Source organism: Lissotriton vulgaris, chromosome 1_2 (assembly GCF_964263255.1).
Source record: "Lissotriton vulgaris chromosome 1_2, aLisVul1.2, whole genome shotgun sequence".
Taxonomy (NCBI): Eukaryota; Metazoa; Chordata; class Amphibia; order Caudata; family Salamandridae; genus Lissotriton; species Lissotriton vulgaris.
This window is the reverse complement of record NC_141686.1, coordinates 76,561,088-76,576,961: the sequence shown is the minus strand read 5'-3', so window position 1 is coordinate 76,576,961 and position 15,874 is coordinate 76,561,088. Positions and strand designations below refer to the sequence as shown.

The 15,874-nt window shown below is 47.7% G+C and overlaps 1 protein-coding gene across 3 annotated transcripts in view; it reads left to right on the top strand.

Moving 5' to 3' along the window:
* Positions 1-15,874, top strand: part of KDM5A (lysine demethylase 5A) — a 937,903-nt gene that overhangs the window by 246,310 nt on the left and 675,719 nt on the right. For all 3 annotated transcript variants that reach the window (XR_015307532.1, XM_086952835.1, XM_086952834.1), the window contains 2 exons: positions 96-215; positions 11,161-11,355. Coding sequence is in view for 2 of the 3 variants with exons in the window: in XM_086952835.1 (XP_086808961.1) it covers positions 96-215; positions 11,161-11,355 (315 nt within the window). In the remaining variant the exon portion in view is untranslated. The remainder of the gene's footprint in view (positions 1-95; positions 216-11,160; positions 11,356-15,874) is intronic.

The window sequence follows — 15,874 nt, the reverse complement described above, 5'->3', positions numbered from 1 at the left end:
CTGCAAAATCTATTGTTGAAGAACTTAGTCTCCAATTTGTGTGGTGGCTGTAGTCACTCTGCTTTGGTTTTGGCTCAATCTATTTATTTTATCAGGTTTTCAGGACCAACCAGTGTGCAGGGGAGTTCGTTGTCACTTTTCCACGTGCATACCACTCTGGATTTAACCAAGGATACAACTTTGCAGAGGCTGTGAATTTCTGCACTGCAGACTGGGTATGTCCCTGGTATGGTCCATCTACAATATTTTCCTGTACTGCGATGGTTGTTTCTTGAGGTTCTTTTTTGTTTCATACCAGCCTACACAAAGGAAAACATCAGTGATGTGAAAACATATAGAACAATTCTCTTTTATCTGTTCCAAACAATAAGTTGTTTTTCGCCAGGATTTCTATTGGTTGCGTTCCTTTCTAGAGTCTACACTGTTACTATTAAAACAGTAACAATAATGTTATATGCCAAACTAACCTATGGAGTGCTAGAAATAAACAAAGGGCCAATGACGTTTATGCATCTTTAAACTGTAAAATTAGGATGCATTAAATACTCAGCGGAAATATAAGCTTGTTTGAGATTTAAATGGATATGAAAGTGCTCTATTTTGGAAGAATAGAGTATATGTATTGGTAGTTTGTGTGAGTTACAATGGAGAGAATTAGAACTGGATTAACTACAGCTCTAAAGAATGATTTTATTTGTTTATTGATTATTAACAATAGATGTTTTAGGCTTAAACTTTCCACAAACCGAGAAACATGACTTGAAATGTTCCTGCAGTATGCACCCTTTGATTTCCTGTCTGCAGAAATAATCTGTGACAGCTCGATCCGAATTTTTCAGCTTCGCAATGCTGAATTGATCAAAAACATATTCCTTCTTATACAGTCTATCCCAAATCTGAACATTATGATCTTGTTCTCCAGGCATTATTTATACAGACGCTCCTCACTCTGTTCCTCTCTAACCAGGCTTATGGTAGGAAAAAACTATCTAGCAATGGCATGGAATTGTGAGATACTGTGGAGCACTAAGCAACATCACATAAAATAGATAAGTATATGTTTGAGGCATGTGTGCTATAGATCACATGCTGTGCATAAATCGCCATTCAGTGTTGGGTCCGGATGTTCGCACTTTGTTTTGTTCGAAGAAGTCTTTCCAGTCACAAGGTAGGTGACTCCTCCTTTCGCTGATAGTGTGCATCGACTGAATTCTTAGATTGTTTTTTTATGCCGTCAGGTTCGGATGTATATTGCTGCGCTCCAGTTCGGCACCTTTTCTCAGACACCCCTGACACTCAATCCATACCCTCGACAGTATTGTTATCGATCGCAGTTCCCCATTCGCCGCTTATTGTCTCAACTTTAACATCTTCGATTAGAAAACTCGTGGAATACCGTGGGGCCTACTTGCGCTGACCGCTCTAGCAGTCGATGGAACGGACTCCTTTCAATTTATGTCCTGGGTGTCAGGCTAAGTTTCCACGCACCAACTTGCAAAAAGTGTGCAACCTCTGTCTATCCCCGGAACACAACAAGAAAGGCTTTTGATCAAATAAGACTCTTCGTGATCGTTGGGCTCGATGTCACGAGATGCAACAGCAAAGCGGCTCTGCACCCCACCTCTTCGGAGAAGATTCTGACTTCGAACATCATGCCCAAGAAGCTGAAGAAGAAGAATCCTTCTGAGTGTCCGAATCCGACATCGAAGAACAGGAGTAAGTGACTCCGAGTCAGCATACCTTTAGTGAAGAAAAACCCTTGCGCCCCCTCCCCCAACAACCTAACACAAAGGCTCCGGTCCCACCTCTGCCTTCGGGCACCAACAAAATGTTTCCGTCGCCCCGCCCTCGGGCCAGGCTCCGAAACATAAAGAAAAGCCTTCGAGTTCGGGCTCGAACCGACCCCATCTCGGTGCTGACCCAACACCTTCAGCGCTAAAACACAAGTCCAAGTCGACACCGCCGGCGCCAAAAAGCTCGGAGACGAAACCTTCGATGCCGAAACAGGCAACCAAGGAACACAATATTTCAGATCTGAAGCAGAAAAAAGTTGGTGGTTCACCCTGATACAGGGCATATTCAGGCCACTCTACTATAAAAGAGAACATTGAACCTACTAGAGGACTACCACATTCCTCTAAAGAAGATAAGTGTCGGTACTAACCCTTATCCCACCATCCACAGACACCAGCACCTGCTTCCACAAAGAAACTGGACCAAAATCACTGACGACGAGCTCATCTCCTCACTCAACAACTCCACCCCAACCATCGCGGAAAACGACGACCCGAACACCGCAGCCCGAACCCTGCATAGATTGATCTCGGACAGCACCAACACCATAGCCCCCCTCAAGAAAAACAACAATACCCGTGCCAAGAAAGCTAGATGGTTTACCACCGAACTTCGAGAGTCCAGGCGCACATGCCGCTGCCTCGAAAAGGCCTGGAGAAACACCAAATCCACAGAAGCCCACAACAACTTCAGAGCCGCCGCCAACGCTCACCATCAACTCATCAGAGAAACGAGGAAAAAAGCGATTGAAGACAGAATCTTCACCCACGCACACAACAGCAAGGAACTCTTCAGCATCATCAAGGAGTTCGCCCAACCCACCAGCGAGTCTACCGACATCCCTCCCTCACAAGACCTCTACGACTAACTCAGCACCTTTTTCCACCACAATATCAAGACCATCTACGACAACTTCGACGAAGACAACCTACACACTGAACCCTCACCAATCACCCCCGACACCCGGAAACCAGCGATTGATGACTGGACAACCCTCACCACCAAAGACACACTGAAGACAATGAAGTCAATCCACTCAGGGTCCCCCACGGACCCCTGCCCCCACCACATCTTCAACAGAGCCGCTGACACCATCGCACCCATGCTCTGCCACACCATCAACCGCTCCCTGGCGACTGCCTCGTTCCCCGACGACTGGAAACACGCCGAGGTCAACCCCCTCCTGAAGAAACCCTCAGCGGACCCCACCAACCTCAAAAACGACAGACCCATCTCCCTGCTCCCTTTCCCAGGGAAAGTCATCGAGAAAGCCATCAACAGCCAACTCGCCACATTCATTGAAGAACACAACATCCTCGACTCCTCCCAATCCGGCTTCAGAAAAAACCACAGTACGGAAACCGCCCTCCTCGCCGCAACAGACGACATCCGCACCCTACTGGACAAAAGAGAAACAGTAGCCCTCATCCTCCTAGACCTATCAGCGGCGTTCGACACAGTCTCCCACCGCACCCTAATACGCAGACTCTACGACGCAGGAATCCAGGACAAGGCCCTCGACTGGATCTGCTTCATCCTCTCCGGCAGGATGCAACGGGTCAGACTCCCCCCTTTCCTCTCAGACCCCACACCTACCACCTGCGGAGTCCCCCAGGCTACTCCCTCAGCCCGGCGCTCTTCAACGTCTACATGGCTCCACTTGCCCCCATCGTCAGAACCTACGGACTCAACATCGTGTCATACGCAGACGACACCCAGCTCATCCTCTCCCTATCCAACGAGCCCAACACCGCCAGACGCAACTTTCAAGAAGGCATGGAAGCCGTCGCCAAATGGATGAAAAACAGCTGCCTACAACTCAACACCAACAAAACAGAAGTACTCATCATAGGCCCAAACCCCGACGCCTGGAGCAACACCTGGTGGCCCACCGCCCTCGGAAACCCGCCAACCCCCACAGACTACGCACGCAACCTGGGAATCATCCTGGACTCCGAGCTCAAAATGGACCGCCAGATCAACTCTCTCATCTTACTGCTTCCACACCCTCCGCCTCCTTCGTAAGACCTTCAAATGGATCCCCCTCGAACACCGAAAGACAGTCACTCATGCCCTGGTCACCAGCAGACTCGACTAAGGCAACACACTTTTCGCCAGATTAAACAAAAACCTCATCCGCAAGCTACAGAACATCCAGAACGCCGCCGCTAGACTGGTCCTCAACCTGCCAAACCACTGCCACATCTCCCAGCACCTGCGCACACTCCACTGGCTCCCCGTCGAGGCGAGAATCACCTTTAAGATGCTCACCCACGCACACAAGGCCCTCCACGGCACCGGACCAGCATACCTGAACAGCCGGCTCAAATTCCACGCACCCCAAAGGACCCTACGATCAGCCCAGCTCTCCTACGCCGAGGTCCCCCGCACCAGAAAGACCAGATCGGGAGGCCGCTCCTTCTCCTTCCTCTCGGCCAAAACATGGAACGCCCTTCCGCTCCTCCTCAGACAGACAACATCGCTCCCCATCTTCGCAAGAAACCTCAAAACCTGGCTCTTCAACAGACCCCCTCCTTGATGGAATGGAACCTGCCCCCCCCCCCTCCCCTTAGCGGCGCCTTGAGACCCTTAGGGGTGAGTAGTTGCGCTTTAACAAACTCCTGATTGATTATCTTTCTTACATCCCACCTACATCTCCTATTAATCCCAATTTACTTATTTCCCCTGAAAATTCACCACCACCAATAACTTCACCTAACCCACAAGGTGATGGGGATGGAGATCGGGATGACAATCCAGATTCCCCACAGGACACTGATCCTTGGCAAGATTATCTCACGAATCTAGATCAAGATAATCATCCAGATGTGTACCCCTCCAGACCGCTCTGCCAGATGACAAAATTGGATACGTTGAGCTCCTTAATAGGGCTGCTCATTATCACGGGGTAGAGTTAGATTCAGAACTGTTAGTGCAGGATTTCCTCTTTGAGACCCTTAGCTCCACTCACAGAGTCACTCATACACTACCCATGCTCAAAGGCATGTTAAAACACACTGATGACATTTTCAAAGACCCCGTGAAGGCCAGAATCATTGCTCCTAGGGTGGAGAAAAAATATAAGCCTGCACCCACTGATCCTACATACATCAAAGGTCAATTACTCTTTTCACATGATGATGACTATACACGGAAATCCCCTACAAGAGAAGGAGTAGTTTCTTACCTGTAACTCCAGTTCTTTTGTAGGGGTATTTCCGTGATAGTCCTACAGCAACCCGCCTGCCTCACCAGTGTCAGAAACAGACATATCTAGGACTCAGCAGGCACTGCTTTTTTACGCCTTTAAAAAGAACTGAAAGTAACGGCCTCTGGCTGTGCATCATGGGATACCGGGAGTCTCTGGAGACTCTTAAAGGCATGGTATCCATTTGCAGAGACATAATGGCAGCCTGTGGGGGCTTCTCTGTCCAACCCTTTTCATCTCTATCATGTTTTGCGAAGGGGAGTTTTCTATGTGTTGAAACTCAGTAAAATTGCTAAATGTAGAAGATAACTGGATATCTTTTTTCGCTTCAAGATGAAGTAATGGCCAGTGTAGCCTAGTTAGTTAGTCTGCATCATTGTCTTTCTATTTCGTATGTGTTTATGCAGGCCTTGCTGAAGAAAGGCAGAAGATGACAACTTAAGAAGATATAGCTAATAAAGTGCTCCAGGGTCCACACACATGGGTGGGACTATTCACATGATTATGACTATCACTGAAATACCCCTACAAGAGAACTGGAGTTACAGGTAAGAAACTACCCCATATCCTTCTAAGACCACATGGAATGCCGCTGGATCATTTCTCACTCTTAAAGCAAGAGGTTCTCTCTCTCTCCTAGAAAAACAAGCTATAGAACCAGTCCCATTATAATACCAAGGGACCGGGGTATACTCCCTGTACTTCTTAATTCCAAAAAAGGATGGCTCTTTAAGACCTATATTAGACCTGAGACAACTAAATCTCTACATCCAATCAGACCACTTTTACATGGTCATACTTCAAGACGTTCTCCCGCTCCTTCAGCAAGGCGATTTTCTGTCCACTCTGAATCTAAATGATGCCTATTTCCATATTCCCATTCACCCACCTCCCTGAAAATACCACTGGTTTATAGTTAACGGTCAACATTATCAATTCAAAGTCATCCCATTCAGAGTAACTACAGCACCTAGGGTTTTCACAAAGTGTATAGCAGTAGTGGCAGCACATTCAGGTCTTCCCCTACCTAGACAACTGGCTAATAAAAGCCAGCTTGCAACAGAGCTGCCTACGCACCATTCAGAAAGCAGTCCAACTGCTTCATGACCTCTGGTTCACTGTGAACCTCAGCAAGTCTCATCTCCAACCTTCCAAAACACAAGTGTATCTAGGAGCCACAATAGACACTCCAAAAGCTCTAACGTGTCCCAACCCAGTCAGGATCTGCAACACACAGACTCTAATATCAAAGTTTCAGCCTCAAGACTCATTACCAGCTCGAGTGTTCATGCATCTGCTAGGAATGATGGCATCTTGCATTTTGATCGTTCTTTACGGAAGACTCCAAATGCGTCCCCTTCATGAATTCTTAGCACTTCAGTGTAACATCTTGCTGCAGTACCTGCATAGCTTCAAAACAGACATTAGTCTCTTTTTCGAGTGCCTGCTGTTAAAGCTTTTATGGAAGGACTTAAAAGAATCATTCCACCCATACTCCACCTGCTCCAGTGTGGAATCTCAACATTGTTCTTACAAGACTCATGGGCTCGCCTTTTGATCCATTGCACAAATGTGAACTACAATTTCTCACATGGAAGATAGCCTTTCTCATAGTCATCACATCTCTAAGGAGAATGGGTGAGCTTCAGGCACTAACCACAGAAGAGCCATTTTTACAAATACACCAAAACAGAGTGGTTCTAGGGACTACCCCCAAATATTTACTTAAAGGCATTTCTGCCTTTCATAACAACCAATCTGTTGAGTTGCCTTTATTCTTCCCTCAACCAGATTCATTGGCTTAAATATGCTCTTTACACCTTAGTTTTCAAAAGAGCATTACTTTACTAGCTAGAAAGGACAAAACCTTTCAGGAAAACCAAGCAACTTTCTGTTGCTTTTGCGACACAAAGGCAATCCTGTATCAAAATCAAGTATTGCACTGTGGATAGTTAAGTGTATTCAAATATGCTACATCAAAGCTAAAAGCACATTAACAACCCCCCAAGAGTGCATTCTACAAGCAAACTGGGGGCTTCTATAGAATATTTAGGAAATATACCCTTAGATGACTACTGCAAAGCTACGACATGGTCTACACCACACACATTCACAAAACACTATTGTATACATGTGTTAGCAAGACAACAAGCAAGTGTGGGCCCGGCTGTTTAACGCACACTATTTTAGACCACTGCAATAGCTACAGGTTTGCCAACGTTTTGGGAGGTAACTGCTATATAGTCTATGCATAGCATGTGATCTACAGCTCACATGCCTCGAATGGAAGATGCTACTTACCACAGTATGCATCTATTCTTGGCATGTAGCGCTGTGGAATCTCATGCCCCCGCCCGCCTCCCCGGGAACCTATACTTGTTGCAGTACTATCTTACTTGGATACAATATACATGGACATCTCTCTTTTACTACGCTTACTAACTCCATCATCACACTCTGTTGCAAACCAATCTATGGATGGAGTCGATGCCCATGCGCACTACCACTGAAAGGAGGAGTCACCTACCTCTTTACTTGAAAGACTTCTTCGAACGAAGAAAAAGTGCAAACATCCGGACCCAACACTAGATGGCGATCTATGCATAACATGAGATTCTACAGCTCTGCATGCCAAGAACAGATGCATACAGTGGTAAGTAGCATTTTCCTTCTTGCACCCACAATGACAGACTTTGGAAGAAAAACAAGCAGCACTTTTTCTATCCAACAAGGTGTGCGGAGATATTCATGGTATGCATTCATGTTCAAGCTCAAAATTGTTGTCAGGGATACGTCATGGGGGATCACAGTTATAAGAAAAGGGGATTTCTTGCAGTACCCCCTACTTTTTGCCTTGTTTTTAATGCAATTTTGACTGTAGAGTACTGGGTCTTTGCTGTTGAGGTTCCCAGTACCATTGTTCTTTCCGTTGTCCACAATCAGTATTTCTGCCCCCTGTAAGTTCCTAGTAAGTGGTACCCTATGTTCCTTGGGCACGGAGGATGAAAAGGATCCCACTAGGACCATGCCACTGCCCCTGCAGCTGGCTTGCTCCTGTAAGGTAAAAGAAAATGACCAAGTCGTCATGGCACACTGCCTGAGTGCCATGCCAGCTAGCACTGCCTAAGATATAGGTTAGTCCCACCTGTAGCAGTCATGACCAGCCCTAAGTCAGGGTGTTCTGTATGCCAGGAGTGGGGATATCTGCATGAGTAGATATGCTCCTACAGTATTAGTGTCTATTCCCTAAAATTGCAAGTGCCAAGGAAGCCATTGAGAGCACTTGGGCTGGGAACTTGACGACTCGAGTTTCACAGCACCATGATGGCTTCACTAAGTACAGGAGTGTTTGGTACCAAACTTGTACTCCGACACTTCAGAGGTGTCCCCTGACAAATCTACAGACCCTGGCGTGTGCACTGACTGGCTTTGGGCAGCTGCCACACACAAACATGTTTCTGGACCCTGATTGGAGAGCCTCTGCTCGCTCCTGTCTGGGCCTAGCAACAATGCACTCCCTGGTCAGACCTCCTCCCCCAGAATGCGCCAGTGCTCAAAGGGTAATCTTCAAAGTCCTACAACCTTGGTAATGTGGCCCCCAGCCACTGCTGCTACCAGCAGATGGCAGCCCCTGGTTTAATCCCCCACTTTGTGCGAGAAAACTGGCAGGAAAATTTGAACGGCTATGACGTGCTCATTTTTGCCAACTCCACCCCTCTGGTGGAAGAGGTGAAGTTGAGCACACATTTTAGTCCCCTACATCTTGGAGATGAGGGGACCCCTATAATCAGGGTCAGGTCTATGCCCCCTCCCACAGGAGAGCGGCACAATAGTGGGTGTAGTCACCCCAGATAAGGTGCTCATTGGCCCTACCTACTACTCCCCTTATATGCCCCCTAAATGTAGTATTTAGGAGGCTCCCCAGACCCAGAAACGAGATCTGCGACGACCTATGAAGAAAGAAGACACCCCTGTAGAAGAAGCCTGAAGACGACCACTGCCTTGACCCCATCCCTACCCCCCCTGTCTCCAGCTTCGTCAAACCTGCGACCTGTCTTGCAGCCAGCGATCTCTGAAACTACTTGAGGGCTTCTGCCTTTAGTACAGACTCCCAATCTCCAGTGGACAGCGGACCTGTCAAGAACAATCCAACAGCAAAGGATCCGGGTCCAGGTGGATACGCAACTCACGCCCACTCTGCATCTGACGCCAATGGCCAGAGTCTGAGCGGCCCAGCTGGCCAGTGAAGTCACCCCAGCAACCAGGACTCCGAAACCAGCATTGGCCACCTCTCCTAACCCCTCAACGGTGCCTGCAGAGTCAATCTTTAACGCCCCACTGCGCCAGGCCCGGTAGGAAGATTTTTGGCATCTAAAGGCACCCCTGCCCCTGCTGTCCCCAGGCTTTGGTGAGCTTGACCAGCGGTGCCCCTGTGACCCCCAACAACTCAACTTACATATACTGTCACTGGTGTTCTGCCTGGACCCTCCGGTTCGACGCCGGCAGCCTGTTTCCAAAAGAAGAAACTCCATTGGATTGAATTTGACGCCCAACGCTGTTTTTCCACCCTGCTCCAAGCGGTCCCTGTGCAGCCGGTGGTGTATATTTGGTTCTTCTTTGTGTCCCCTCCCCGTGCTGGTCTGAACACCCAAAGCTTGACCCCTGCAACTGTTCCATTTACCTGCAAGCAGCGTGGCTCAACGTTCCCCTGTCTCCATTGAAACACATTGGGACGAACTCCGATTTTGACCTCTGCACCCAGCCGCCCCCTGTGCCGCTGTTGATAAATTGTTGGTACTTACCTATTACTTGCCCACTTTGGTACCGAAGACTGGCACTGTAAGTTGCACACTTACCTGATTAACCTTGTCGATTTTTCAAAGTGCAAAGTATTTTTAATTTAAAAAGCGTATTGCGAAGATTGTTGTCTTAAAATAAAGTAAATATGTAATTTATCGAAAATTGGTCTGGATCTCCTTCTTGAGTCGTGTGTCCATTATTGATCACAGTTGTGCAATAAATGTCTTACAATCCTCTGTGTTAGGCCTAAGGCTGCCTTCCCAGATTACCACTAACAGATTACTTTTGGTTTTACATTGAGCCCTGTACACTTTTGGGGAACCCCTGGACTCTGAACGGTATAACCTTCTAGCGCAAATACCATATACAGAGCCTCTTACATACATTGGTGGTGCAGCGGTCTGGTACAAGACCTTGACATTTTTTGCACTATTTGATTCTGAGGACATCCAAAAATTGTCTTTAGATAGAATTTTTAATCAATTGTCGATTTTTTTCCAAATGTATTGAAAATAATGTTAGAGCCTTGGTTAAGTCCCCCACTGTTTTGGAAAGATAAAATACTGTAAAGGTAGTTAGGCCTTGGAAATACTTAGTTTTTCTGATCCTCTAATAAGACCCCACTTACTTTAAACATCATGACTGATATGTCTGGGCCCTAGCAGGAGCTCAACCTGGGTTCCTATGCACATCTTAAAGTTTCTCAACAGAGTGAATCTGAGAGCTCCTCCCCACCCCCCCCCCCCCCAACCACCCCCCCCCCCCACTCCCAACGCCCTCCCTTCCCCACACGACCGGCCCAGTAAGTAGATTTCTGATGTCTAAAGGCAACCCTGCACCAGCAGCACCCAGGCTTTAGAGAGTGTGACCAGCTGAGTCCCTGTGACCCCCAACACCTCAGCTCACCTTACCTGGTTTTCTGATTGGACCCTCTGGTTCGACGCCAACAGACTGTTTCCGAAAAGAAGAAACTCTAAAGGATTGCATTGAGAGCACAACACTGCGTTTACCCTGCACACGGCCAGCCCTGTGCTGCTTGTGGTGTATGTTTGGTGCTGCTTTGTTTTCTCCTTATGCTGGTCCCAACACCCAAAACTTTGCCCCTGCAACTGTTCGACTTCCCTGCAAGCAGTGTGACTCCAAGGGCCCCACTCTGTAGTTTCTCCTTCGCTTCTTTGAACAATCCTTACAGCTGATCAAGCTTGTGTTATTTGTTCTCAATGCAGAGAGCTGAGATTGGGATCATTTCCAATGTAAAAATGAGAGGATGATATGTGATTATATAGGGACTTAACAAAACTTACTTGTATCAGTGATTTTTTCAAATCATTCTCATATGTGTATTGTATGTGTTTTAGCTACCGGTCGGCCGCCAGTGTGTTAACCATTATCGCCGGCTGAGACGTCACTGTGTCTTTTCTCATGAAGAGCTGATCTTTAAGATGGCTGCAGATCCTGAGTGCCTAGATGTGGGACTAGCAGCAGCCATATGCAAGGAAATGGCCATAATGATAGAGGATGAGGCGCAACTCCGGAATTCCGTCATGCAATTAGTAAGTGCTGTTTAGTCTTGTACAGATTGTCCCAAAGCACCTTTATTTTGGATTCTAAGCTCTAATTAGCAAGTGTTAAAGTTATTGTTTGCCGAGAACATATTGAGACTGTGGAGGTCATATGAACGTATCTTGAAACCCATGGAATGGGGAGAATGATGGTCAGTGTATTAAAATGATTCAAGATTGTCTCCTAATAGGGCAGAGATCTTCAAACTTTTGTTGGCCGAGGCCCCCCATCTAAACCTTTTTACACGTCGAGCCCCCCCCACCGCCACCACCACCTGATAAAAAAATTCTGGAAGCTGGTACTCTGCATCAATGATGGCCATTCCCTACTGCACAGTCCCGGTTTTATAGGGCAAATAATATTAAATAAAGTAAGAGTGTTTAGTAAACTGAAGTTTTTGTAGTGCGTGTGCTTATTCTAAACTTCAAATGAAAAGAAAACAATTAGCACAAGAAATTTCATTGGTGCTTTATTTTTCACATAAAACACAAAATGTAGGATAGATTAGCAAAAACACTCCCAAAACACAGGTGTGGGAGTGCATGTTTTTCTCAACAGAGGCAATGTGTGGATGGATTCTTGCTTCTGCCATCCTTAGGTTGTGCTCCACTTCCAGTCTTGAGCAATGCCTGGAAACGGGAGTGCTCAAAAAATGTTGTAATTTATTTTTTTCAGTTTTATGTAATGAGAACATGACCCAAAGGTATTGGAGCACTTCACAGGAGCATCTTTTACATTACAAGAGAACACATTCATTTTTTGTAAGCACAGGGAGATTTTGTGATTTTCGAAGAATCACCGGATGTTGAGCAAACATCAAGAATTGAGCCTGGGGAGGAGCCAAGCCTGCAACCATGATGGCCGCCTGACTCCTCGGCTCCGCTGACCCGCCCTCTTTCTGCCCGAATCGCTGCAGATCCTGCCGTCCATCCTGTTTGAAAGTCGGCGCTTTGAACTCGGGCTGGGCTCCTGACTCGGATGATGTGCTCCCCGTCGGTCAGCTTGCGGTGGACCCGGAGATTCGTCCTTATCTTGCTTCACCGTGGCGTGTGAGGGACCGGGTCTTTGTTCTTGAAGGTGGCTGCCCCAGGACTCGGCAACAGCGGACGCCTGCAGCGGGAGGGACCGGCGGCTGGCGAGTTACTGTTGCAACAATTGCTACAGTTTACCGCCCGGCCCTGCACACTTCCACGCTTGCTCCGGGGACTGCGGCAGGAGCTACATTGTGTCCCTCACCCGACTTGAGATCGGCACTGGGTGACTTCCCCATTCTTCGGCGCTACGGTGGACGCCATTTCACCGGGCACCCTGCATCTCGGCTTGCTCTCATCGGAGTATTGCATGGGGCACTCTTCGTAATGTAAGCTGCTTTATAGCAGGATCCGGGCAGCTGGAGACTGATTTGCGGTGTTGCTCCGTGGCAATTGTGCCTATTGGTAACACTACTGGCTTTGTCTTCGAGATGGGCTCTGGCGGACATTACCGAGGACGACAACATGGCGACGCCCTCTGGGTGCATGACTCTGCTGCTGAGGAACCCATTGTTCTTGCTGCTGTTTAGAACGCCCTGCGCGACCTGCGATCATCTTTGCGGGCGAACGTTCGGGACCTGGAGGACCGACTGGATGCTGTGGTGCCTGGTGAGCCCCCGGACGACTGTATTGCTTGCCATTTTCCGCCAGCCTTGCTACACCCTGTGACCGGCGGTGGTGACCTGTGTATCCTGTCGTGTGTTGAAGCACGGAACACTCCGGACGAATCGGCTGCCGGGTCCCCCATTCAGGATGTGCTGGGAAGTGTGGCACTAGACCCTGTCCATCGGCTGGAGAGTTCTTGCTGGTCGCCCTGCTTTGTGCCTACCTTGTGGTCCCCCGGTGGGCCCCCCTGCTCTACCATGGGATTGTTGCTATGGCCCTGGCCAGTCGGCCTTCAGGTACTGCTGCTGGGTTTCCACCTTTACTGGGTAGCTATTGACTGTTTGGCACTACGTGGGACAGATCTCTGCGAAGGGTTTTTGGCTTGGTTGTGGTCTTTACATCTGCGCCTCTCGTCTAAGATGGCCGCTGCCTGCCTGGACCTCATTGTCCGGCCGGATCGACGGGGACAGGGCTGATACTGTCTTCATGTTTTTAAAGTGGTCGGATGCTGACATGGTCGACGTATACCTAGAACTGCTGGGGTGGTATATGCTACTACGGTGTCGGGTCGGGATCCGAGGAGGGATGGCCGAGGGTGAATACGTTGATTGTTTGTTTTCTTTTACCTGGGCCCTCCCCCGGCCTTCTGTGACTTCTTTTCTCTTTTCTTCTCTTCTGCATTTCGGGTACTCTTTTTGGGGCGACAGACACACTGCTAGGGGGGGGGTAGGCCGTAGCCTCTGCATGCGTGTAGGGTGGGGCGGGTATTCCTATGTTCGTTTTTTGTTTCTATGGGCCTTAGTTTTAATTCTCCTACTTCTACTCTTTTCTCTCCTCCTTTTTCTCGGGGTCATTGGGTGGATCGCTGTGATGTGGGTGGTAGCTGCCGACCGTAGTAATGCTTGCTTAAAATTTCTCCTGTCCTATCTTCTGCGGTCAATTGCTTAGCGGATATTGTGTGCCTGATACTGATGCTGATACTTGCCCACTTATGTCCTAGATGGTCTATTTTGCCTCTGATCCTTTCTAGCTTCTTTTATGGACATACTAAAAACTTTAAAATTAAACCTCACTTCTCCTGCTTCTCGGTGGCACATATGTTTCCAGTGTAACTCAGTTTTATCTTGCTTTGCGTGTATGTGCTGCCGGGTCGCCCTATAGCTTGCTACTGTGCTTCAGATGCTGCCGAGGCCGGCCGGATGGTTGTAGGCCCGTATTTGTATGATTCTACTGTGCAATAACGGTTTTCAAAAAAAAAAAAAAAAAAAAAAAAAAGAATTGAGCCTGGTTTCCCAGCTCTACAGTCATCGGCTCTGGCTGTTGTGCCACATCCTTGCCCCTAAACAAGATATCAGAAAAAGAACTACCACAAAACATGCTTTCTGACACAATTAAAAATGCATGATTATGTGGCTTTGCTGTTTTCCACCCCTTCTTAGAGCCCCTGAATCTCCACTCTTCCCATCACTCGAAGAATTAGTCCCCTCCCACTCCCAACCCCCTCCAAAATTGTTGTGCCTCTGGCCTTTGAAGACCTGTGACTCCAGACACTCTCAGACGAGCCCCCAGCAGCTGGAGCTGCAGCAGCCCGGGCTAAGATGCACGACTGGCACCTGAAAGCAACAATAGTAAGGTGAATTGCATAGTAACTCCACGCAGTCCCACTTTTGGCCTGTTATTGCCCATTATGGCACACTCCCCACACATGCAAGGTCTTATTTTTATGAGTAGAACTGTTTGACACTGGGTGGTGAAACTTTTGATGCTTCCCAGAAATTCCAGAACATTCCAACGCAGAAATAAAGGGTAATTAAGTGACAGACAGTTTAGGAGCTGCCAGCCGCACCGAGTACTTCGCAGGTCTTTAAAAGACCATTTACGCTTTAATGAGGCTTTGTTGTTTTTCATCTCTTCTTAAGAGCCCCTGAATCTCCACTCTTCGTATCACTGGAAGAATTAGCCTTCCCACTCCCCAACCCCTATGAAATCTTACCGCCTCATGCCTTTAAAGACTTGTGACTCCAGACACTCAGCCGAGCCCCCAGCAGCTGGAGCTGCAGCAGCCCGCGCTGAGATGCACGACTGGCAATTGGCGCCTGAAAGGAACAATAGAAGGTGAAGTGCGCGCCCCCCCCTGGAGGGATGCTTCGCCCCCTAGGGGGGCGCCCCACAGTTTGAAGACCTATGTAATAGGGAAAGTGATGGAGAAATGTTCTGTTCATAGTTTGTACCCATGGGACAGGTCAAGGTGGAATATTCCTTATTGACAGTTTTCTGAAGAGGAGTACCAGGTTCAGCATTTACACATTGCTCTTACATCTTCAAGACTTTTCAAGGGTTTCACTGTTGTCAGACTAGCAGTTTTGCACTTGTGAACGTGAAAAAGCTATACTACCAAACCTGCAGAGGTCTCATATATAATTTTAATGGCAATTTTGCAAGTGTTGTTGGGAGCTCCTGCTGTTGGTTCATGGATTAGCTATCCTGCCTACGCTCATATAAAGTATGTTTGTTATTTGAGACTATAATGTAGTGCTGCTAGGCCTTGAATATGTGTACCCCACTCAGAAGACAAATACCCTAGGTTGGAAGCCGAAGTTTGAATAGGTCTATAGCCATGTGAGTTGGAGTTGGGGGAGGTGGATGAAGCCTTAGGCTCTGCTCTTGCCTTCAACACAATCAATATAGCTTACATTGAACAGTACCAGAGGGCAGTTCATCCACGCTTTTTTCCCAGTGAAGCTGAAGATTTGTAGGCAATTCAGGCTTGCTGTTTTAGCTTAAAATAAGCTATTTTGGGATGTGGGTTGGAGTGTGGTGAACACATTAGGATCACTGTTTTACCCTCCATTTTAAGAAGTTATCTTACTTA